The sequence below is a fragment of the Garra rufa genome, chromosome 7 (genome assembly GCF_049309525.1).
Source record: "Garra rufa chromosome 7, GarRuf1.0, whole genome shotgun sequence".
Taxonomy (NCBI): domain Eukaryota; kingdom Metazoa; phylum Chordata; class Actinopteri; order Cypriniformes; family Cyprinidae; genus Garra; species Garra rufa.
In genome coordinates, this window is record NC_133367.1 from 42,934,980 (window position 1) to 42,962,519 (window position 27,540).

Sequence of the window (27,540 nt, forward strand, 5' to 3'; positions counted from 1 at the left end):
GCAGTTGTCATCTTGGTGGTGTGTTTGGGATCATTATCTTATTGGAAAACCGCTGTTCAGCCTAGTTTCTGGAGGGAAGGCATCATGTTCTGCTTCAGAATGTACAGTACATAATGGAATCCATGTTTCCCTCAATGAACTGCAGCTCCCCAGAACCAGCAGCCCCAGACCATGATGCTACCACCACCATGATTGACTGTAGGCAAGACACAATTTTCTTGGCACTCCTCGCCAGGGCATCTCCACACATGCTGGACACCATCTGAGCCAAATAAGTTTATCTTATAATCTCATCAGACCACAGGACATGGTTCCAGTAATTCATGCTCTTGGTTGTCTTCAGCAAACTGTTTGTGGGCTTTCTTGCGAGCCAGCTTCAGATGAGGCTTTCTTCTGAGATGACGCCTATGCAAACTGACTTGTTGCAGTGTGCAGCGTATGGTCTGAACACTGACAAGCTGACCTTCTACTTCTGCAACCTTTATAAAGCAATGCTGGCAGCACTCATGCATCTGTTTTTTTTTTAAGCCAAGTTCTGCACCTGATGCACAGAACGATGAAAGCCCTGAAATGAAGCCCTGTTCCGAATGGAACCTATCTTGGAAAACCTCTGTATGACTCTGACCACTGTAGTCTAACTCAGTTTCAGGGTGTTACTGAACCTCTAATAGCCTTGGCCATCTTTGTGGAGAGCAACAATTCTAATTCTCAAATCCCCAGAGAGTTCTTTGTTGTGAGATGCCATGTTGAACATCCAGTGGTCAGTATGAGAGAATTGTACCTAAAGCATCTAATTTGAACTGATCTAATAAAACTAAAACATGATGAATAGGACATGTGACTTTGGTTACAACATACTGCTGTACTCATTTAGGGTGTACTCAGTTTTGTTGCCAGTTATTTTGACAATAATGGCTGTATGTTGAGTTATTTTCAGAGGACAGTAAATCTATACTGCTATACAAGATGCACATTGACTACTCTAAAATATATCCAAGTTTCATTTCTATAGTATAAGCCTTATTCAGCCCGCCGTCATTTTGAATCGAAAACGAAGCTGTGAGGGATAGCAGTCCTGCAGCACCCACTGTGGCGTGTTGTTGCGTATCAGGATATAAATTGTTTAGTCATAAAAATAAAAAGAAAATATCATTTCACTCATTTCCACAGGACAAAGAACTTCAGAAAATGTGTATTATTAAAGTTCGACGGGACATAGGACCTAACTTTCAGGTAACAATATTGCATTTATTTAAGAAAATGACTGTGGAAACTAGCCGGTTGACTAATTGCTAATTTATAATGTGAGCATGTTTATCTTCCTTTAAACGTTTACGCAGAGCTAAAATGTTATGTTTTACTACAACAACTAAACTAAATATCTCCATTTTGTATAGATTACAAAGAACACAAGTGCTCCTAACATTTTACTCAGGATTGTTTTTCAAAATCACTGACTGGAATTAGGAAGCTTAAGGAGGGTTCAGCTCCGTCTGTGTTTACCTGGACTTAAAAGCCTCATGAAAGGAAAACCTTGCGATCGTAAGTGAAAAAGATATTATTTTTAAATGATGTTATAAAGATTAACATGCTCAATAGTTTGTGTTAAGAGCCTGCAGTTAGATCGTAAGCCTCTTTCAGATAACATGTTAAGTCATACAAAAAACAGGGTAGACAGTTTATTTTTATGCAAAGCGATCAAAATATAACATTTATTTATTAGTTTGCCGTGTAGTGTTTGAGGTAAACCACTTTTAAAATCGCGAAATGATATTCAGAACATTATTTTTTTGTTTCTGTTTTGCTTTAGACAGAGAAAATGTCATGTTTATCATAATTTCATAATAAAGGTCGGGAAGACGCTTATGACCTAGCTGCAGGCTAAATGCAAATGCAAAATTGTTACCTGAAAGTTAGGTTATATGTCCTGTGGAACAATCCACATTTTCTGGAGCTCTTGGTCCTGTGGAAAAATGTGAAATGACCTATTATTTTACGGTTATACGATCTACATCTCGGTACGCAACAATACGCCACAGTGGGCGCTGCTGGACTGCTATCCCTCACAGCCTCGTTTTTGATTCAAAATGGTGGCGGGCTGAATAAAGCGTATTGTCCCTTGAGAAGATATACTAAAATGGTCGCTGAAATATGAGGGGTGTACTTACTTTTGTGAGATACTGTATTTTTGTTTAAAATAAGCAATGCAATTCATTGTTTACTATTGCCAAAGTGTTGCATAGAGCTCACACCTGATTGGTTCATTATTAAAGAAAATTAATCATTTACCCAACCTGATGTTGATCCAAACCATGTTGCATTTCTTTCTAAAGAAAAACGCAGAAGAATATATTTTCAAGAGCACCGGGAACCAAATATAATTGCAGCCCACTGACTTCCAATGTATGGACAAAAAACACTAAGACATTTCTACCAGAAAGACTCGGGAGAATTTATACTATACCGATTACGTTTATGTAGAAGCTCAGCAAGCAATCAGGTTCTTTGGCGTAGGCCCCGTTCGTAACTCGCGTTCAGAGGGTACGGAACAGCGAGTCCCGCCTGAAGACGAAGGCGAGGGCGCCGCTCACCCCCCGCGGAGTCAGGAAGGGGCCAACTGGTGATGGTGGGGATTGAGGAACGACAATCTGAGTCTTCAAGAAGGAGGGGATAGCCTGATTGATAGTGATGTGGTAAATAGAGGGATGACCCAGCTTGGTGGAGTAGAGGAGTTGGAGGAAGATTCCATCTTGGTGGAGGTGGGGAGGATGGAGGTGCTGGAGCGACAGCATCTGCGAACTCAGACATGGTAAGCGCTACCCTTTAAAGCTACAGTAAATTATATGATTGGAAGATGAGGAGGTAATTAGTGACGCAACCGATTGAGTCTTCCTGGCAGAACTTGCGCTAGCTTCATTTCTACCAGAAAGACTCGGGAGAATTTATACTATACCGATTACATTTATGTAGAAGCTCAGCAAGCAATCAGGTTCTTTGGCGTAGGCCCCATTCGTAACTCGCGTTCAGAGGGTACGGAACAGCGAGTCCCGCCTGAAGACGAAGGCGGGGGCGCCGCTCACCCCCAAAGATAGGTGGACTTAAGGATCCACCGGAACGGGGCCCACCCCCAAAGGACGGTTTTAAAATTACCTAAACAGTCGTGAATCCTGGGGTTCTTGGCTTAGATGGAGAAAGAAAGGGAAACAAATTAGATTTAGATGAGTGCCATTCATGGTTATCTTAAATGAACCACTAGCTGTTTTTTTTTTTTTGTTTTTTTTATATCTATCGTGAAAATGAACATATGCTCCTGGTATCCTTGATTGCGACGTGAAACAGGGCCGTCCTTTGATAGAACACGTGGCCCACAGGCCATCTTTGATAGAACGCATGGCCACAGGCCATCTTTTGATAGAACGCTTGGGCCACAGGCCATCTTTTGATAGAACGCTTGGGCCACAGGCCATCTTTTGATAGAACGCTTGGGCCACAGGCCATCTTTTGATAGAACGCTTGGGCCACAGGCCATCTTTTGATAGAACGCTTGGGCCACAGGCCATCTTTTGATAGAACGCATGGGCCACAGGCCATCTTTGATAGAACGCATGGCCACAGGCCATCTTTTGATAGAACGCTTGGGCCACAGGCCATCTTTTGATAGAACGCTTGGGCCACAGGCCATCTTTTGATAGAACGCTTGGGCCACAGGCCATCTTTTGATAGAACGCATGGGCCACAGGCCATCTTTTGATAGAACGCTTGGGCCACAGGCCATCTTTTGATAGAACACATGGGCCACAGGCCATCTTTTGATAGAACGCTTGGGCCACAGGCCATCTTTTGATAGAACGCTTGGGCCACAGGCCATCTTTTGATAGAACGCATGGGCCACAGGCCATCTTTTGATAGAACACATGGGCCACAGGCCATCTTTTGATAGAACGCTTGGGCCACAGGCCATCTTTTGATAGAACGCATGGGCCACAGGCCATCTTTTGATAGAACACATGGGCCACAGGCCATCTTTTGATAGAACGCTTGGGCCACAGGCCATCTTTTGATAGAACACATGGGCCACAGGCCATCTTTTGATAGAACGCTTGGGCCACAGGCCATCTTTTGATAGAACGCTTGGGCCACAGGCCATCTTTTGATAGAACGCATGGGCCACAGGCCATCTTTTGATAGAACACATGGGCCACAGGCCATCTTTTGATAGAACACATGGGCCACGGGCCATCTTTTGATAGAACACATGGGCCACGGGCCATCTTTTGATAGAACACATGGGCCACAGGCCATCTTTTGATAGAACGCTTGGGCCACAGGCCATCTTTTGATAGAACGCTTGGGCCACAGGCCATCTTTTGATAGAACACATGGGCCACAGGCCATTTTTTGATAGAACGCTTGGGCCACAGGCCATCTTTTGATAGAACACATGACCACAGGCCATCTTTTAATAGGACGCGTGGCCGCTGGCCGTCCTTTGATAGAACGCATGGGCCACAGCCCGTCTTTTGATAGAACGCATGATTGAATACACAGGCCCTCTTTTGATAGAACGCATGGGCCACGGGCCGTCTTGATAGCTTTAGTATTTACCATAATTACAATAGCGCATGAAGGCAGCATAAGCTGCAGCCACTTGAACCTATAGCGTGTACAGCTGTTTGACGGACGTATAACCCGCAGGCCATCTTGCTTTAGTAGCTAGCCATACAATTCGTGAAAGTGCCAACCGCTTTGGCAAAACACCACCACCAGTAGAAAAATAGGATTTTACCTAGATCGAGGCTGGAGAGCTTGCTGGGCTTCGGGATGGAGGTACGGGAGCGACAGCATCGGTGAGCACCGCGGGTTCGTGTCGACGCTCGGCCGCTCGGCTCTCTCCGGCTCGGGTTGGCGCGTGTAGCGCGAGCTCGCTGGCGATCAGAGCCTCATGCCGCCGCTTGAGCAGCTCGAGCTCACAGATTCGCCAGACTGAGCTCTAGCCGCTGCTTCTGTCTAACGCCGCCAGCGAGACGACGGTACATTGTTACGACTCCTGAGCCGCAAACACATCCGCAGAGGGGGAGAATCGCACGGTTCACGTTAAACTTTGCCGACAGCGGTTTTTAATGAAGTAACCATGGTATCCGTGATAAATCCTGTCATTTTGAGAGAGTTAACGGCTCCGCTCCTTGCAAACTGCGGCTGGATTCCAGTTTCACGACTGTGTGCTGGAGCGACAGCATCTGCGAACTCAGACATGGTAAGCGCTACCCTTTAAAGCTACAGTAAATTATATGATTGGAAGATGAGGAGGTAATTACTGACGCGACCGATTGAGTCTTCCTGGCAGAACTTGCGCTAGCTTCATTTCTCAAATGTCTTTTTTATTTTCCACAAAAAAAACTTTTGGAATGACATGAGAGTGGGTAAATGACAGAATTTCACTTCTAGTATGATCTATACATGACACGATGTGGTAATTTCATGGGGAAAAATTTAATGGGCAAAAATGCTATGTCTATCGTCAGTAGTGTAGGAATATATGACGCTAAGCTCAAAGAAGTTCCTTTCAAACCAAGCAGCTTTCAGTTTGTCAACACTGCAAAATTGTGTCACCAACTTGAATCCACTGCAAAATTTCTTCCTCACCCAAGACTGACTGGATGTTTCCCAGTGCTAAATGTGACCACACTTTTGCTCTGTTACATAACGTCAAAACACATTTGCCTCAGTGTTTAACATTTGCCCTCTCTGGGTCACATTACAGCAGGCTTCATCTTATTTACATGCATGAACTTATTTAATAATCTCCTGAAATGACATTCTCAGCCTGAGCAGTTTCATTCTGAAGTGCATATTGAGTTTCCTGTGAGCCATGAAAATTCACACCTATGCACGAATCCAGGACATTTCCCTGAAGGTATTAGAAAGCCTAATGGAATTCATTCTTCAATGTCCTCCTCTGTTTTTTCTTTCTCAGGAAAGGGAGATGTGTTCGGGGATGTGTTCTGGAAAGAGGTGAATTTAGCTCAGGCTTGTGCAAACGTTCGTGCGCTGACCTACTGCGATCTTCACATCATCAAACGGGACGCCTTACAGAAGGTTCTGGAATTCTACACAGCCTTCGCCGGACACTTCTCAAGGAACCTGGTGCTGACCTACAACCTGAGGAAAAGGGTGGGTACCTAGACCACTTAAAAAATAGCTAAAAGCCTAAAGTTGCAAACGAGTTTTGCAAATAATCTCATGTTTCCCAACACAAGTTTTGCACATTTAGGATGTAACACATTTTGACTCCCAACTCGTCAAATATTGACGCTTTTTGATGCACAGAGAACCCCTTTAGCATCATTTTTCAATGTGCAGGGTGCTTTAAATAAGGAACCTTTTGCATCAATATGCAGACGCCTTTTTTAAGATAACATTCATAACCAGCACCAAAATCCTGCCCAGGCTCATTGGAAATACGTGCCTCTTCTTACATTTCTGCAAAACTCAAAAAACGAATCGCTGCTGTTTCCAGTTGAAATTAACAGCAGTAAAAGGCAGACATTTTATTCTTTTCCACACACAATTATTTATGTGGCAGGAGTGACGATTAAAAAAGCTTAATTTTTCAGGCCAATTCCTTGCACATTATTATGAATTTGAAACAATTTTAACATACTGATATAAAAAATAGATTTCATAGACTTGAAAACTTGTAAGGTGAAGAACTCTGGTACGAATCCTATAAAACAACTTGCATATAAGAAAGTAAACATAGCATGGTGGCCACTCAATGGACATTTTGCTTTGAAACATGCAATAAGGTGCTGAAGAAACGTCGCCACAAGCACATCGTTGACCAAAATACTGGTAAGATCTTTTATGTCAATCATGACCTTTGAGGAAATGACACTGAGGTCACATGGCAAAGCCAACATGGTGTATGTATGTACAGAAATCATTCATACTATAGAACTTTTTTTAACAGTCAAAGGAAGTTTGTTCTTCCTCAAATTTCACAATGCGAATTTGGACATAGCTGTTTAAAGTGTTGAAATGCCTTTCCATATGCATTTGCACACATCTGTGAAAGCCCCTGCTGTAGTTGGCATAGTCAGACTAAACTGTAAAAATGATCTAGCCTCTTTACTTCAATGCATTTGAATGATCAAATCCCTGCAGCTTTGTGATGTTCCATTCATTTTGTTATTGTTTTTCTCTGGTGTCAAATCTTTGACCTTCCTTCTGCTGTATCGGAGTTCTTCATTTACCGCCGCTCTTCCGAGAATGATTTTGACATCTTTTCATTAATATTATAGCTGGTGTGGGTGAACGCTGTTCAATTTCATCTGCTTTTGTCTCAGAGTTTGTCAGATACATTGTGTCCGTGTGGAGGCGGGGCTGGAGAGGGGCTGCACACGGCTTCGTTTAAATTCACGTCTCGTTTCTCTGTGTAAGCACTTTTTACAGTGAAGTGATTATGAAGCCAACTGAGCTGGAAGATCTATACCCTCTCGCAGACACAATCCCTATAGCACTCCATTACTCATGTGGTGGCTGTAGGGACAGTGAGTGCCTCTGAATACTGGATGCACTGCTACAAAAATTTTTGTAAAATAAAATATTAGATTAAAAACAAACTCTTTAAGCTCTTTTAGGAGCTTAAGTATTTAAAGTGACAGATGACATAACTGCTTATAATAAGCAGAAGGTTAGTTGGTATGAAAGCTAATATAGTTGTTGTTGGTTTCTGGGCATTACCTTTCTATACATATATATTGGACAATCATATTTGCAGGTCTTATTTTTTAAGGCTTGCTGACATTTCAAGGTCATTCCTGAATTAAACTAATGCTATTTTATTGATCAGGTGATAAATCAGAGGAGATTCAATAGCATGGAAGAATAAAGCATATCTGGTTGCTCTCTTTGGTCTAGTCTGGCATTATAGGTATGATTTATGAAATCTAAAGTCTTGGTTCACCAGCATATGAAACGGTTTGAGGGCTGAAGCAATCACGGCCTGTGTGTGTGCGCGTTTCAGTGATTGCATGGCTATCATCAGAGTAATGGCCTTATTTGTTCAGGTGAGATTGTGGCGTAAGCGGCTCGGTGTATCTGGCTGTATTATCCAGGTACAGCCTAATCAGATACAGCTTATTGAGCTAATGCTTAAATCTTAAGCGTGACTCTGCTCTCTGTGTGAGCACAGGATGAAGAGAGAGACAGAGGCAAAGATTAGATAGCCGTGATCAAAGCCAGTCGTTTAATTTGTAACGGTCAGAAAATGGCCATGTAGAGTCAAGAGCTGAATTAATGAAACACAAAGTCAAACTGACCTTAAAAGAACAGAAAATAGAAACCTGATACAGACGTATCTTCATCATCAACCCCCTCCTTCAGTTCCGCCCGCCCATCTCTCTCTCTCTTTCTCTCTGTGTCTCTCTTTCTTTCTTTCTCTTTCTCTTTGTGAAAAATGTTTTAAAGAAATATGATTTAAGGCTCGCATCACATGTCAGCATTACATCTGCCTGTTTATTTGTCTCTCTATGTATCAGAGACAGACCAACAGACCGACTGACAGACAGATAGATAGATAGATAGATAGATAGATAGATAGATAGATAGATAGATAGATAGATAGATAGATAGATGATAGATAGATAGATAGATGGATAGATAGATAGATAGATAGATAGATAGATAGATAGATAGATAGATAGATAGATAGATAGATAGATAGATAGATAGATAGATAGATAGATAGATAGAAGGGCAGACAGATAGACAGACGGACACACACACACAGACATAGTTGGACAGACAGAAAGACAGATAGAAAGACAGGTAGATGGACACACAGACAGATAGATGGACAGACAGAAAGACAGGTAGACGGACACACAGACAGATAGATGGACAGACAGAAAGACAGGTAGACGGACACACAGACAGATAGATGGACAGACAGACAGGTAGACGGACACACAGACAGATAGATGGACAGACAGACAGGTAGACAGACAGAAATACAGGTAGATGGACACACAGACAGATAGATGGACAGACAGAGAGACTGGTAGACGGACACACAGACAGATAGATGGACAGACAGAAAGACAGATAGAAAGACAGGTAGACGGACATACAGACAGATACATGGACAGATAGATAGACAGGTAGATGGACATACAGACAGAAAGACAGGTAGACGGACACACAGACAGATAGATGGACAGACAGAAAGACAGGTAGACGGACACACAGACAGATAGATGGACAGACAGAAAGCCAGGTAGACGGACACACAGACAGATAGATGGACAGACAGAAAGACAGGTAGACGGACACACAGACAGATAGATGGACAGACAGAAAGACAGGTAGACGGACACACAGACAGATAGATGGACAGACAGAAATACAGGTAGATGGACACACAGACAGATAGATGGACAGACAGAAAGACAGGTAGACGGACATACAGACAGATGGACAGACAGAAAGACAGGTAGACGGACATACAGACAGATACATGGACAGATAGAAAGACAGGTAGATGGACATACAGACAGATAGATGGACAGACAGAAAGACAGGTAGACGGACACACAGACAGATAGATGGACAGACAGACAGAAAGACAGGTAAACGGACATACAGACAGACAGATGGACAGACAGAAAGACGGACAGACAGAAAGACAGGTAGATGGACACACAGACAGATAGATGGACAGACAGAAAAACAGGTAGACGGACACACAGACAGATAGATGGACAGACAGAAAGACAGATAGAAAGACAGGTAGACTGACATACAGACAGATACATGGACAGAAAGAAAGAAAGGTAGACGGACACACAGACAGAGAGATGGACACAGACAGATAGATGGACAGACAGAAAGACAGGTAGATGGACACACAGACAGATACATGGACAGATAGAAAGACAGGTAAACAGACATACAGAAAGATAGATGGACAGACGGAAAGACAGGTAGATGGACACACAGACAGATAGATGGACAGACAGAAAGACAGACAGGTAAACGGACATACAGACAGACAGATGGACAGACAGAAAGACGGACAGACAGAAAGACAGGTAGATGGACAGACAGACATAAAGACAGGTAGATGGACATATAGACAGATAAATTGACAGACAGAAAGGTGGACACACAGATAGATGGACAGATAGAAAGGCGGACAGACAGATAGATGGACAGACAGAAAGGCAGACAGACAGACAGATGGACAGATAGAAAGGCAGACAGACAGATAGATAGACAGACAGACAGAAAGGCGGACAGACAGACAGATGGACAGATAGAAAGGCGGACAGACAGATAGATGGACAGACAAAAAGGTGGACAGACAGATAGATGGACAGATAGAAAGGCAGACAGACAGATAGATGGACAGACAAACAGAAAGGCAGACAGACAGACAGATGGACAGATAGAAAGGCAGACAGACAGATAGATAGACCAGGGGCGTAGATTTAGGGTGGATGGAGGGGATGTGTCCCCACCAATATTCTCCGACCATTGAAATGTCCCCACCAATAATTTAATCCACTTAAAAAAAAATCGCGCTGTCAACAAATCACGTTCTCTCCTTGAGTTCTCCCGCCCCCAAAACACATATGAATATTTTGATTGGCTGTGCCTTTCCCTGCTATCATGTGAGAGGCTATGGCTGCGTTCAGATACAAGCAGCGCCAAATTCAGTGGATTTTTTTTCCTGTGCAAGAAGGTGTGTTGGGTGTGTTTTTTTACAGTCTATGGGTGACATACATGTGAGGATGGCAGCAGCAAAAAAAAAAAAGAAGCTAGACATAAGGAGCTTTTTTTTTTCAAAGAAAAGTGTAAGTCACTTGAAGTTCGCTAGTGAATCCATCAAAGTCCATTAAAGTAAGGACAACTGTTAACGTTAATGCTAGTGTTTTTTTTTATTAATATTTTTTTTTTACCGCTTTGATGCACATTCATTATAGCAGGGCAGGCTATCAGTGATGCGCGGGTCAATGTATAAACAACCCGAACCCGACTAACGTTTTCTACTAACCCGCCCGCAACTCGGACTGCAAAAAAATAAAAATAAAATATTGTACCCGACCCGCTTCCTGACCTGCATGTTTAATATTTGCGACTGAAACCAGCGATTATGCGGCTATGCGGTGGAGATGCGTTCACTGTCAAACATCATTCGGCATTAATTAGGTAATTTTGTCAAAAGAAATGTTCTTGATTACAAGAAAAATACAGATTGTTCTTGTTGTGATTTATTTTGTCTTTCCTTTATACAGATTTAAATAGTTTCGTTTTCGAAGTACTCTAAATTATGTCAGTGATTCTCCGATGTGAAATATGATCAATCATTATTTTATTTCGATCTACAGTGTAAAGTTAATAAAAAGATTAGCCTATAGCCCTAAATATATAGACTACAAGCTAATTCCTTTTTTCTTAACCTCTTAACTTCTTCTAAAAATTATTAAGAATATTAAATCAACTTAATAGGCTAGGTTAACGACTTTTCTTATACAAACATAACGAATGCACTTCAAAACGAAATTTTCATATATAAATTCAGGAATCACGAATATGACAAAATAATATTATTATATTATAATATATTATGTTATATATATTAATTGTATAGCTATAATAGTTGTATCAAATGAATAAGGAAATAGTGCCTTGAATTTATTAAGTAATGTTTAATTTAGTTCGTTTCGCTCTCTGGAAATGTAAAGAAAAAAGTACCGTTTTTACTTGGAATTCGTTTTTAATCCCTGGTTTTAAACAAGCATAAACATGAGATAATTTATATATTATTTCTTGAATAAACGTTAAAAATTGTGCTAGAAATTTTATAATTAAGGAAATTAAACAGACCTAGGCATTTGAAAAGACATAGTCAAATGAGTCTAATAATTCCAAAAAGAAAGAGAAGCATTGGACATAATCAAAATATTCGAGACATTTATTAGGAATACCATTTTCTTAACAATTACGATGCTGCATGTGTTTATCCAATCTAATCGAAGTGTGCGTCTCTCCCCGACTTTCCCAACAAAAATCCCACCCCCTCTCAGAAAATACATAAAGCTGACATTACTGAGCTATATGCTTTTAAAAGTTAAAATGGTACAATGGCATTGCTTAGTTCAACGTGTTGGGTAATCGGGCATTTTGTCCCGCATCAGCATTTATTCAACAGTTAATAACGCTCAACATTCAAAAGGTAAATATTAGGGATGCACGATATGAAAAATTCTAACCGATACCGATAACCGATAATTAAGTCCTTCTTTTGGCCGATGCCGATACCGATACCGATAACCAATACATTCATATTTTTATATGATAATTTTGTGCGCACAGGAGAATACAAAATCTAAGATTAACTAATGGAATTTATATTATATATCTGGGTCTAACACTCATAGCAAACAGTCCTGACTCTTCAAAAATGTTTTTTATTTTTTTGTGTAAGGCACCACAATTCTAAATAAAATAAAATGCTTTGACATTTTGTCAACCTGGAAAAAATGAAAAGTGCATCATGGAGTAAAGTCAGATGTCCAAATGTCTGTGGTAAAGCTTACATGTAGTCCATTCTTATTGATCATATTATGAATGTGTGCAGCAGCCAAATCGTACAACGCAGGGAATAAAACATCAGAATCGAGATAAAAACATCTCAACTCTTCAGAATGCTGCAAGCGCAACGCAGGTCATGTGACATGAACCAACCACTCAGCTTTATCCTTTCCCTTAATAACACTGAAAGCACTGTCAAGGTGGAGAAACAGCTTATCAAAGCTGTACAGGAATAAACATTTTTAAATAAATTTGATAACAGAGCTACTGCAAGTGATTTTTAATGTTGAAAATCTATTTATTCTTTGCTGAAACTACCGTGTCTTTATGGAGAGAGCATGTCCTGGCTGCTTAGCAACGGCAGACGCCACTGGAGCTCAAACTACAGAGCGGTTTGGCAAAGACTTTGGGTTTGGAAAGAAAGAGAAGGCGGCGCTTCAGCGTTTTCCACGCGTTTTTAGGCGCGACATGTGAACAGCCCCTAAAACAGATTCACCGCGATGCCGACCGCTGAAGTGAGATATAAGATTGTTAAAACTTAAGGCTGAGAGTCACTGCAGTTTACAGCTGCAGTCACTTGCACTCGGAAAGCAGATGAATCTCTGATAAACCAGACTGATTGACTGATTTACCAGCAAGAGTACTTTATCGGATCGGGTTTCATTTATTTATCGGAGCAATAAAAATGACGTCATTTTTACCCAAATCGGTCGATAATTTATCTGTCCGATAAATATCGTGCATCACTAGTAAATATTATTCAGCCAATAAAGTAGGTCTATGTATTTCATAGAAAATTGCATCTTGTACTATATAAATTACAAAGGTTTAATTGGCATCTTTATTTCAAACCACCAGACCAACTGCGACCCGAATATCATTAAAAATATTTCTGGATGACTTGTAACCGCGGGTGACCGCAGGCACCCGCTCATTTTGGACGTAGGGGGGTGGAGTCATAGGTCCCCACCAATGTCCAGAGCAAATCTACGCCCTTGAGATACACAGACAGAAAGGTGGACAGACAGATAGATGGACAGATAGAAAGGTGGACAGACAGATAGATGGACAGACAAAAAGGCAAACAGATAGACAGATGGACAAACTTACAGACAGATGGACAGACAAACAAACAGACAGACAGACAGACAGATAGATGGATAGACAAAAAGGCGGGCAGACAGACAGAAAGACATACAGACAGATAGACAGATGGACAGACAGAAAGACGGACAGACAGAAAGACAGGTAGACGGACATACAGACATATAACAGGACATATAAGCAGATAGGCGGACAGACAGAATGATGGACAGACAGAAAGGTGGACACACAAATAGATGTACAGATAGAGAGGCGGACAGACATATAGATGGACAGACAGAAAGGCAGACAGAGAGACAGATGGACAGATAGAAAGGCAGACAGACAGATAGATAGACAGACAGATAGATAGACACCTAATTGTCTATTAGGTGGTCTCAGAGCATATTTTTATGGAAACAAAAAAAACTGTGTGGATATTCTTAATTCTCCTGCTGTTCTCCACAAAAAAAATATAAAAATAGATAAATATATGTACAAAACATACGACAGTAAATAATGACAGAATGTTCCTTTATGGTGAACAATAACCTTCAACACCAGAGCTTTCGGACAGTTACATAATGTGGTTCTTTAAGCTCTCCGTCACCGATTGGTGGTTTTGATTGTGTTCTAGAATGGACAGATCTATATCCTTTAGCGTCCCCTGGATGGGGACGGCACACAGTGGAGATCTGTGCACTGGATGCTGGTATTGATCGCAGCACTCACTCACTAAAAGCTGCTTATCTTACTAAGATCTTTCTTTGTGCTTTTAAATCAGACAAATCTCTCTTGCATTTCACCTTTCCTGCAACTATAATTATATTTAATTTCTCTTGTATCCTCTCCCAACAACTTTTCTTTTGTTTCTGCATCGGTTCAAGTGGGTTTGGATTTTCATGATCTTCATTTTAATTCAATCTCCCATAAACTAATGCTTTATTTACATTCTGTCTGTCTCTCTTGTATCATCGTTCTGTGGCCGGTCTTGTGCTATAATCGTGTCTGTCTGTATATGATAATTACACCACACAGCTGGTCGTATGTGGCCCGACCTGGTCTTGTACACACGTAACAACAACGTCTTGTTTTCTTTGTGATACATGGCTCTCAGAAGGCCTCATACCATTGATTTAGGTCACATCCAACCCTGGGGAAAGTATCTAGTCTCTTGTTTGCCCACAGAAAGTGCTGAATGAGGTTGTTGAACCAGTTTCAGGTGAGTAGCTGCTTGTGACTTATTATATTACAAAAGCATGTTCACCTTGTGAATAGATTCTGCTGATGGGCAGGTTTTGAAACTATCTCGAGCGTGAAATTTTAGGATAAATGACACTTAAAGAGTATATGTCCAACAAATTACTTCCCCTTCATCACATAAAGGTCAAACAGACAGTTTTTCAGCACATAATTAGCGTGTGCTACACACAAACATTTAGCACAATCAGTTCTGATTGACAAATAAATGATTCTAATGAGACTCCACGAAAGACTTGCAGTCTGACAAATGATCAGTTTGAATCAAAGATTTGTTTAAAATGGAATACTAGCTTACAGCTCTGCAGTATACACTGAAAAAAAAATCAATAACCAATGTTTTTGCATAATGTGCCGCCCTGAAATATGAAATGCTAATGTCTCTTGAGGACTGCACAGTCATTTGTTAAATGGTTGGAGTAATTCATCTTTGAGATATCCAGCTGTTTCCTGTCACCTCTATGCTAATAATAATGGACAATAGAAGCCAATTTTAAAGTCCTGTGACTCTATTGATCCCCATGAGCAGTAAATTGTCACTAGTCACCTTCACTGAAGTGAGTAAATGAAGATGGAAGCATGTTATGGAGCGCGTTGATGACATAACAGCCGGATACATTTCCAGACTCATGGGAGTTTGTGCTAGAAGAGCAATTATCTTACTGTGTCTCTTTATAGACTCTGAAGTCATTATTGGTAAACCTTCTGGCAATATCTTAAAGAAGCAGTTCAGCCAAAATGGAAAATTTTACACTGACTGTTAACAGAGCTATAAACAGAGCACTGCTCTATTCTCTACAAATACATATGGATGTGATGCATTTTAGTTAACTAAAGTTTATTTATAATATATTTTAAGAAAATAGCTTCAGGGATGAAAAAAAAACGATGCAATTATTGGTTCACGTTAAAGTCACTTTGAAATCAAAACACACAGGTAGACAGACATAGAGACAGACAGATGGACAGACAGAAAAGTGTAGACAGAGAGACAGACAGACAGACAGACAGACAGACAGACAGACAGACAGATGGACAGACAGAAAAGTGGAGACAGAAAGACGGACAGACAGACAGATGGACAAAAATACAGACAGATAGACAGACAGAAAGATGGAGAGACAGACAGACAGAGAGACAGACAGACAGACAAACATACAGACAGAAAGACAGATAGATAGAAAGAAAGATAGTTGGACAGACAGAAAGACAGATAGAAAGAAAGACAGACAGACAGACAGACAAAAATATTCTCTACAAATAAATATAGACGTGGACACATTTTAGTCAAAGTTTAAATATATTTTAAGAAAATAGCTTCATGGTTAAAAATTATGCACCTATTGGTTCACATTAAAGTCACCTTGAAATCGAGACACACAGGTAGACAAACATACAGACAGACAGAAAGACGGACAGACAGACAGGGAGACAGATCGATCGACAGACAGAAAGACGGATAGACAGAGAGACAAACATACAGACAGACAGAAAGACAGATAGACAGAAAGATTGAGAGACAGACCTAGAGACAGACAGACAGACAGACAGACAGACAGATCGATCAACAGACAGAAAGATGGATAGACAGATAGACAAACATACAGACAGACAGAAAGATTGAGAGACAGACCTAGAGACAGACAGCCAGACAGACAGACAGATCAATCGACAGACAGAAAGATGGATAGACAAATAGACAAAAATACCGACAGACAGAAAGACAGATAGACAGAAAGATGGAGAGACAGACAGACCTAGAGACAGACAGAAAGACAGATAGATAGAAAGATGGAGAGACAGACAGACCTAGAGACGGACGGACGGACGGACGGACAGACGGACAGACAGACAGACAGACAGACAGACAGACAGACAGACAGACAGATGGAGAGAACGATAGACAAACATACAGACATACAGACAGACAGAAAGACGACAGACAGACAGAGAGACAGATCGATCGTCAGACAGAAAGACGGATAGACAGAGAGACAAACATACAGACAGACAGAACGACAGATAGACAGAAAGATGGAGAGACAGACAGACCTAGAGACAGACAGACAGACAGACGGACGGACGGACGGACGGACGGACGGACGGACAGACAGACAGACAGACAGACAGACAGACAGATGGACAAAAATACAGACAGTTAGACAGACACACAGGTAGACAGAAAGATGGAGAGAACGATAGACAAACATACAGACATACAGACAGACAGAAAGACGACAGACAGACAGAGAGACAGATCGATCGACAGACGGACGGACGGACAGACAGACAGACAGACAGACAGACAGATGGACAAAAATACAGACAGTTAGACAGACACACAGGTAGACAGAAAGATGGAGAGAACGATAGACAAACATACAGACATACAGACAGACAGAAAGATGACAGACAGACAGAGAGACAGATCGATCGACAGAAAGACGGATAGACAGAGAGACAAACATACAGACAGACAGAACGACAGATAGACAGAAAGATGGAGAGATAGCCCGACCGACAGACAGATAGACATACAGACAGGTAGACAGAAAGACGGAGAGACTGATAGACAAACATAAAGACAGACAGAAAGAGAGAAAGGCGAAAATACAGACAGACAGAGAGACAGACAAACTGGCAGACAGAAAGATGGAGAAACAGACAGACCAACATACATAAAGACAGACAGACAGACAGACAGACAGACGTACAAAAAAAATCTATACAAATAAATATAGACGTGGACACATTTTAGTCAACTAATGTCTAAATATATAAATAAAAAAATACTTTATGAATTAAAAAATAATGAGGCACTTATTGGTTCATGTTAAAGTCACCTTGAAAACGAAATTATTCAAATTTTGAATATAACATGGTAGTGTAAATGATGTATCCATGCACATATTTTTTTTTAAATACAAGCGCCCTCATTATCTTTAATTAAAATAACTTCCTCTTCTACTTGTTATAGGCTCTTGCAATAGCCATTCACTTACATGAGATTGCAGCAATAGAAAACTGCTGTTTCACTCTCAAAATGCAGACTTTCAGTTGGTGTTAAATGTTTTTCATTTAAACCAATGGGTTATTGACCGCATTCAAAAACAGATGCAAAAGGGTGCTGTTGCCATCTCTATTGTGACACATGTTTGTCTTGGACATGCAACAGTATGTACCTATTATGTTTTTCATGTAATCTCAAACTGCAGTAATTCTCTACAGAAGATTCTACATGAAGAAATACGTATTTGCTGTTTGCAAACAGTTTTCAGACTCGAGCAATAAACTATGAACCTGTCTAACCCCCAAAACTCATTATCTTTGGCTTTGACACATCAGAAAAATGACACTCCTGAATATTGTCCGCCTCCAGTCCAATGCTGCTCCCACCGCACATCTCAGAGTCATCCGTCTGATCTGATAGAAAATCCATTTATTTTTGCACTTTACAATGCATTTAAGTGGCTTCATCATGAAGCAGATTCATGTGACCTGGTAAGTATACAAAGTCTCGCTGAGTCAGTCTGCGGACAGGAATGAATTAATGAAGCAACATCATTAACACATTAGGACAGCTTCTGTGTCCATTAACAAATTACTTGTAATTAGGTTTGCAAAAATCGTTTGTCAGTTCTAAACACCCTGTGCTTCATTTTCACCTGTTTTGCATTTAAATGCAGTACGACTCGGTGTCCACCACCTTCAGTGATCAATCTAATGTAAATCAGATAAATTAACTTAATAGTTTTATCTCTCGATTTGTAAAAAAACATGTTTTTTTTTTCTTCAGGTAGTTCCTCCTTGAACAATAAGTGGACGTATAATTAAGAAACACTATTAATTGTAAACAATCCTAATAATTAGTAGAATTAATAGAAAGATAGTAATGCATTACATTGTAACAACAATCAAAGTAAAAGCATGAAGCACTAACACAGTTAGTAAAAAAAAGATCCTGCTTTCAGTCACCCTCCAGGTTTATTTATAATTAAGAAAAAAAAAGATCATTCTCCCAGGGTATGAAAAGTAGGGGTGGGAATCTTCAGGCACTTCACGATCCGATCCGATTCCGATTCTGGGAGTCACGATCCGATTCCAAAACGATTCTTGATCTACATTTTTTCCCCAATTAATTCTTCTGCTGTGCAAATACAACTTTACAATTTTAAAAAGATGTAAAATTGCAGTTTCTATGCTTTTTGTTTATAGTTGGAATCTCTGTAAAAGTAGGTTTGTCAATCTTCACCGGTTTCAAGATTCAATTTGATTACTGTTTTCATTAACAACTAAATATCACGATGGTCACATTCTCAGTTTTCAATAGTACTGCACATGGCTACATTTTCATATTTGTTTTATATCAAATTTAATTTGGGCCAACTTTACTTTATTTTTTTAAATTATTTAAGCAAGGTACTTTTTAAAACAATTACTTATTTAAAATAAGTTTTCTTCAGGTATCCGAAAGTTTACAGCCAATAGTTTTTCTTTTTTCCTCAGCATTACTGCTATTTTATTATTACTAATGAGATCATAGACAGGGAGCTTTAACATTCTGCATTCAAACTAATGCACAGCAGTGGCGAGAGGTGACACTTTTATTTACCAGGTATGCTGAGTGCTAAAACCACCAGTAATACCAAAAATAATAATATCTTTACATTATTTAGACACCAATAAAATCAGAGACGAAATCATATTTTAATATTTCCTCTTTTTCCTGTTTATTATTATTTTAAAAAATATATATACATTTTATATAGGCTATTTTTTTCTGTGGACTTTAAACTTTTGAATTGTTGAGAAATTATGAAAATATACATATTATATATAATATACAAAAATACAATACATTTTTGGCAATCAGGATCTGGCAGCAACAGCGCGTTTTTCCGCTTGGGCGAGCGCTTCGCGGACAGCTTACCCCGCGAATGAAATCACGCGCATGACAGCAAAACAGAATGCGCATCAATTCTGAGGAGTCAAGGAAGATGCGGATAATCTGCTTGCCCAGAAGATTCAAATAAGGGATTCATTTATAAGCATGTTTATATTATTTAACACATGAACGCATTCTCTCTGACAGCCTGAGTATGCAGGGCATTAGCAGCTTACTGTATATGGACGGAACGCCAATGATGCTCAGATCTATTTCAATATATCAGATGTTTTGTCCTGCTCTGAAAACATAACTGACTGTATGTACAGTTTCGTTTGAAACTATTCCAAAATGCAAGTGCATTTAACCGCATCCGCAATCGAGCTTTAGGACGAACAAACACAAAGCGCACGTGAGTCTGTCAGTGCAACAGTTTCTTGCATTCCAGACGGCAGAAATGAACGCATATCTAAAGTAAAACACGACGGATGGAAGCACACTGTCAAGCATTATGCGCACGTGTCTCACAGTGCAAATTCTGTGCGCTGTAGCCAGCCGCGTCTCTAGCGCGCACACGTGCCATATGCAGAAAAAAAAAACAAGCTCAGAATCGATTCTGAAATATTAGGAATCGATTCAGAATCGTTGAAGAGAGAATCGCGATGCATCGATGCATCGATTTTTTCTCCCACCCCTAATGAAAAGCTGCTGTCCGCCATTTTGGAAGAACACAGCATAAAATGTCTGCAGGATATTTTAGTCCTCTCCCATATGCATGTTGACTTGGACACTTACCACCTTGACTAGAAGCTGAAGGCACAGTGTAGACCCAGATAAATTAGTCTTGGTTTTAGAGCGAGATGCAATGCCCTTTGTGTTTGAAGAAACCGACGGTTTTGCCAAGTAAGACATGTTTCTGGATCAGCATAGAACCATGCAAAGCAATTGTGTGGGGCCCTGCAATTGCTCAATATTTCTCAATTCCTCAATATTTCTTTTAAAACTCAATATCCACTGCAATGCTGTACCAGGTGCGCTACTGGTCAAGTTTACTAAGTCAGAAAAGCTATAGAGCTGGTTTTGTAAGGCAAACATCAAAATGTATTCGTTTACAAATCATACACTGTGGTACACTATGGTTATTTGAGGTCATACCAACGTTTTTGCATATATAACAGTTGTTGGTGTTTTACTGCCACTATGTTAATTTCCACTGGAAATTGCAGTGAATTGTATTCATAGTGTCACGTATGTGGTTGATCCTGTCATCATGAACTCTTGCACAACACATTCTGGACTTCATTCCCCATAAGCCACTGCACCAATCACTGCATACACCTGCTCCTCGTTACCCACTGCACTGATTGCTGCACACATCTGTTTCACATTGACTCTCATGCATTTAAGCCACTGACACACACACTTCCGGGCGAAGTCTTATTGTTCCGTATGGTCTTTATTTCCGAGCGTTTCTTTCCGTGTTTGTTTGTTTGTTTTGATTCTCGCTGCCAGCCCCGGCCTTCTGCCTGTGTTTGACTACTCTTTGGATTATCCTCGTTGTTGTTGTTTGCCGGTGATTGACCCTGTCTGTGTACCACGCCTTCTTAATAAAGCCTGCGAATGGATCCGCACATCTCTGACCCTCCTTGTGACACATAGATACATTTTTGGAGTTGTGGAGGGGAAAAATGTAAGTAGAGGCATGTTTTTCCAATGAGTCTAAATTTACATTTTTTAGGGTTCTCAAAAATTTAATTATCAAATCGGCTTTTACCTTTAACATTCAACAACTTTGGATAGGGTTTGTGTTTGAGACTGTGTCCATTCCTGTAGTCCCATCAGCCAATCAACACTAGGCACGGTTTAATTACAAATTTGCGCAAAACTTATTTGAGATATTTTTATAAATGTCGATTTAAAAGTATTGCGAAATGTTTCAATTAACCGATGTTATGCAACTACAATGTATTTTTTTCCTCTTGCGAAAAGTCATGGCACCAGATTTTTGTGGGATTTTATCTATATTTAATTAAATGTAACTGTAAATGTGAAAAAAAATCACTTCCATTTCTGTTTTGCAAAATATTCCTTTTTCGGAAAAAAAAAACACCTCATGTGAGCCTAAAAACTTTTTTTGCGATATATGGAAGTTTTTGCTCAATTGAAGTGTTTCCATTAGGCATATTTTCAATTCACAATTTTAATCTGGGCAATTTAAAGGGTAATGGAAATGCAGCTACAGTAATACAGTGTTGAGGAAAGTTACTTTTAAAAGTAATGCATTACAATATTGTGTTAATACATAAAAAGTAACTAATCACATTACTTTGTTACTTTTTATAGAAAGTACTACATTAGGTTACTTTTGCATTACTTTTTGGGCTAGGCTTTCAATAACAAAAAACTCAATATTTGTAATATATAGTTATATTTTTGCCAACTGTAAGGGCTCTTTCACACCAAAAGTAATATTAATAAGCCTCAGTCTGAAAGAAGTGCCTCTGCAGCTCACTCCGAATTTGTCCCAAAATTGAAAAAAGGCAGCTGCCAGTGAATAAATGGGAAAAAGTAACTTAAAATAGTAATCTGATTACGTAACTCTTGTTATTTGTAATGTTTTGCCCTGAACACTGGTCATGAAGTCATTTTTTGTTTTTCTTGGCATTTACAGCTCATGTAATTGGCTGTGATGTGATCTATTTGGAAATGAATGACCATGAGCAAAAGTGACAGCGTCCTTTGGCGACTGAAAAACACATGAGATTCAGTGGAACCAGGAAAAAAATCATGTTTACAGCTGCGTATCATCTTAATGTATCATTGGGATTTGTTTTTTTTTCAGAAATCAGCTTCTTCAAAGCCTGATTTTGATGCATCATGAAGATAAAGATAGCAGTGACTAACCCCTCTAGCAACACTTCAAAATGAAGATCAAGAGCTCAGATAGATGCAGTGAAAGAGCACAGTGACCAAGGGCTTTGAACTTTTCTGGGTCAATGAAGTGTTGCTCATTTATCTCATCCTAGCTATTAGTTTAGGTTTTACTTCTGTATTAAAATTCATTTTGATATTAATGGGGGACATAAAGTCAAAAATGCATGACCATACAACCGTCCTGACATTGCGATAATTTGCTAATTATGCTAGAGACATGCTAGTGACTTGCTAATCATGCTAACAACATGCTAGTAACATGATAATCATGCTATGAACATGCTAGTGACTTGTTAATCATAATAGAATCATGCTAGCAGCATGCTAGTAACTTGTTACACATGTTGGAAACATGTTAACAACATGCTAATAATGTTAACAATATGCTAATAACATGTTAATCGTGCTAGCACCAACTAGTGACATGCTAATCATGCTAGAAACATGTTAGAAACATGTTAATAATACTAGCAACACACTAGTAATATGCTAACCATGCTAAGAACATTCTAACAACATAATAATCATGCTAGTGACATGCTAATCATGTTAGCAACATGCTTGTAACTTATTAATCATGTTGGAAACATGCTACCAACATGCTAGAAACATGATTACAACATGCAAGTAACATGGTAATAATGATGGGAACATATTAGTGACATGTTAATCGTGCTAGCAACATGCTGGTAACTTGTTAATCATGCTGGAAACATGTTAGCAACATGCTAAGAACATGCTAACAACATGATAATCATGCTAACAACATGCTAATCATGCTAACAACATGCTGGTAACTTGTTAATCATGCTGGAAACATGCTTGTAAAGTTAATCGTGTTAGAAACATGATAACAATATGCTAGTAACATGGTAATCATGATGGAAACATACTAACAACATGCTAATCATGCTAGCAAAATGTTAGTAACATGTTAAGCATGTTGGAAACATGTTAGCAACATGCTAAGAACATGCTAACAACATGATAATCATGCTAACAACATGATAATCATGCTAGCAACATGTTGGTAACTTGTTAATCATGTTGGAAACATGCTACCAACATGCTATCAACATGCTAATCATGCTAGAAACATGCTTGTAAAGTTAATCATGTTAGAAACATGATAACAACATAATAGTAACATGGTAATCATGATGGAAACATACTAACAACAAGCTAATCATGCTAGCAAAATGTTATTAACGTGTTAAGCATGTTGGAAACATGTTAGCAACATGCTAAAAACATGCTAACAACATGATAATCATGCCAAACAACATGCTAATCATGCTAGCAACATGCTGGTAACTTGTTAATCATGCTGGAAACATGTTATCAACATGATAATCATGCTAACAACATGCTAATCATGCTAGCAACATGCTTTTAACTTGTTAATCATGCTGGAGACATGCTACCAAAATGCTTATCATGCTAGAAACATGCTTGTAAAGTTAATCATGTTAGAAAAATGATAACAATATGCTAGTAACATGGTAATCATGATGGAAACATACTAACAACATGTTAATCATGCTAGAAAAATGTTAATAACGTGTTAAGCATGTTGGAAACATGTTAACAACATGCTAAGAACATGCTAAAAACATGATAATCATGCTAACAACATGCTCATCATGCAAGCAACATGCTGGTAACTTGTTAATCATGCTGGAAACATGCTACCAACATGATAATAATGCTAACAACATGCTAATGCTAGCAACATGCTGGTAACTTATTAATCATGCTGGAAACATGCTACCAACATGATAATAATGCTAACAACATGCTAATGCTAGCAACATGCTGGTAACTTGTTAATCATGCTAGAAACATGCTTGTAAAGTTAATCATGTTAGAAACATGATAACAACATGCTAGTAACATGGTAATCATGATGGAAGCATACTAACAACATGCTAATCATGCTAGCAAAATGTTAGTAACATGTTAAGCATGTTGGAAACATGTTAGCAACATGCTAAGAACATGCTAGAAACAAGCTAATCATGCTAAGAACATGCTAATGCTAGCAACATGCTGGTAACTTGTTAATCATGCTGGAAACATGCTACCAACATGATAATCATGTTAACAACATGCTAATGCTAGCAACACGCTGGTAACTTGTTAATCATGCTGGAGACATGCTAACAACATGTGAATCATGCTAGAAACATGCTTGTAAAGTTAATCATGTTAGAAACATTATAACAACATGCTAGTAAAATGGTAATCATGATGGAAACATGCTAATAATGCTAGCAAAATGTTAGTAACGTGTTAAGCATGTTGGAAACATGTTAGCAACATGCTAACAACATGCTAACAACATGATAATCCTGCTAACAACATGATAATCATGCTAGCAAACATGCTGGTAACTTGTTAATCATGCTGAAAACATGCTACCAACATGCTATCAACATGCTAATCATGCTAGAAACATGCTTGTTGTTATCATGTTTCTAACATGATTAACTTTACATGTTATTAACATGCTAATCATGCTAGTAACTTGATAATTATGCTGACAACATGGTACTCATGCTAGCAACATGCTGGTAACTTGTTAATCATGCTGAGACATGCTACCAACATGCTAATCATGCTAGAAACATGCTTGTAAAGTTAATCATGTTAGAAACATGATAACAACAGGCTAGTAACATGGTAATCATGATGGAAACATACTAACAACATGCTAATAATGCTAGCAAAATGTTAGTAACGTGTTAAGCATGTTGGAAACATGTTAGCAACATGCTAAGAACATGCTAGAAACATGCTAATCATGCTAACAACATGCTAATCATGCTAGCAACATGCTGGTAACTTGTTAATCATGCTGGAGACATGATACCAACATGTTATCAACATGCTAATCATGCTAGAAACATGCTTGTTGTTATCATGTTTCTAACATGATTAACTTTACATGTTAGTAACATGGTAATCATGATGGAAACATGCTAACAACATGTTAATCATGCTAGTACCTTGATAATTATGCTGACAACATGGTACTCATGCTAGCAACATGCTGGTAACTTGTTAATCATGCCGGAGACATGCCACCAACATGCTAATCATGCTAGAAACATGCTTGTAAAGTTAATCATGTTAGAAACATGATAACAACAGGCTAGTAACATGGTAATCATGATGGAAACATACTAACAACATGCTAATCATGCTAGCAAAATGTTAGTAACATGTTAAGCATGTTGGAAACATGTTAGCAACATGCTAAGAACATGCTAGAAACATGCTAATCATGCTAACAACATGCTAATCATGCTAGCAACATACTGGCAACTTGTTAATCATGCTGGAGACATGATACCAACATGCTAATCATGCTAGAAACATGCTTGTTGTTATCATGTTTCTAACATGATTAACTTTACATGTTAGTAACATGGTAATCATGATGGAAACATGCTAACAACATGCTAATCATGCTAGTACCTTGATAATTATGCTAACAACATGCTACTCATGCCAGAAACATGCTAACAACATGTTCATCATGCTAGCTTTCTGGTCCGGCTTTCTCAAGCCAACTTAAAGTTTGTCTTAACAAACTTTTATCTAGTATTGGTCTGTTCTTAACATAAGCTGTGATGTAATCTATTCTTTTAAAACGTATTTCATCTTTATGCATAAATATACTCTCCTCTTTGAATCACACAGATTGTTTTCCGTAAAATAAGCGACGTCAAACGGGAGGAAGAGGAGATGCTGCGAAGGAAGAACGAAGCTCCTCTGAATCTTCCTCCAGATCACCCAGTCCGCCGTCTCTTCCAGCGATTCCGGCAGCAGAAAGAGGCACGTCTGGCGGCGGAGCGAGAGAGTCAAGGAGAGCAGGACGTGGAGAGAGGCAAAGCAGAGACGGTGGTTCACGAGATCACTGCTACAACCACCGTTGTCACAGTCACTGAAAGTCCAGCCACACCGATTACCTCAGTATCTTCCTCCACCTCGTCTAGAGCCTCATCTCGAGCCAAACTTTGCACTCCTGTGACCCCTAATGGAAACTGTACAGGAAACAAGTCCGCAGAACCTCCCAAAAACAGAGGCTGGGGTCGGCTGAAAGATGCCACCACCAAGTCTGATCTGTCCTGGTCTTCTGTGTCCAAAGCAGAGTCCATGGAGATGCTTCCAGACAGGACTAAGTCGCAAGACGAACTGTCCCTCAAGAAGACAGACTCGTGCGACAGCGGCATCACCAAGAGTGACCTGCGGCTCGACAACATGGGCGACGGCAGCACTCGGACCCCTCAGGATCGGAGCCCCTTGCAGGCAGAGGGCAAGCGAGCATTTTACCCCATCCCAGAACAGAGCCTTCAGGCCTGCTTTACAGAACTGAAGCAGGAGCTGCGAGGAGACATCCTCTCCCTCAGCAGCAGAATGAGCGCGCTTGAAGGCCAGCTCGCTGAGATGCTCCGGCTTCTCAAAGACAGAAAGATCTCAGGATCTTCAAACCTGTTTGATATCTCAAGACCAGACTCTCCAGTTTCAGAAATGGATGACAACAATTTCTCCTAATTGGGTTTCATGTCTGATGTGGTGAGCTGAAGGGAACAGAGTTTGGTCCTGTTATAGACAAAGCCAAACTGACCTCAACTAGTATCTTACTTTGCAACACTTTTTCAGTGCTGTCATTTTTTCAAACTTGTGTTGCATCGCTCATACACTCTTAAAATTAAAGATTCTTTATTGGAATCAATGGTACAATAGCTAAAATTATGGAATCACCAATTATTATT

At 39.6% G+C, this 27,540-nt stretch overlaps 1 protein-coding gene across 1 annotated transcript in view; it reads left to right on the forward strand.

The window, feature by feature from the left end:
• The window catches only part of kcnh1b (potassium voltage-gated channel, subfamily H (eag-related), member 1b), a 93,404-nt gene extending 66,085 nt beyond the window's left edge, over positions 1-27,319 (forward strand). The window contains exons 10-11 of the mRNA XM_073844315.1: positions 5,975-6,171; positions 26,465-27,319. Coding sequence (XP_073700416.1) covers positions 5,975-6,171; positions 26,465-27,319 — 1,052 coding nt within the window. The remainder of the gene's footprint in view (positions 1-5,974; positions 6,172-26,464) is intronic.
• The last annotated feature ends 221 nt before the right edge of the window (positions 27,320-27,540 follow it).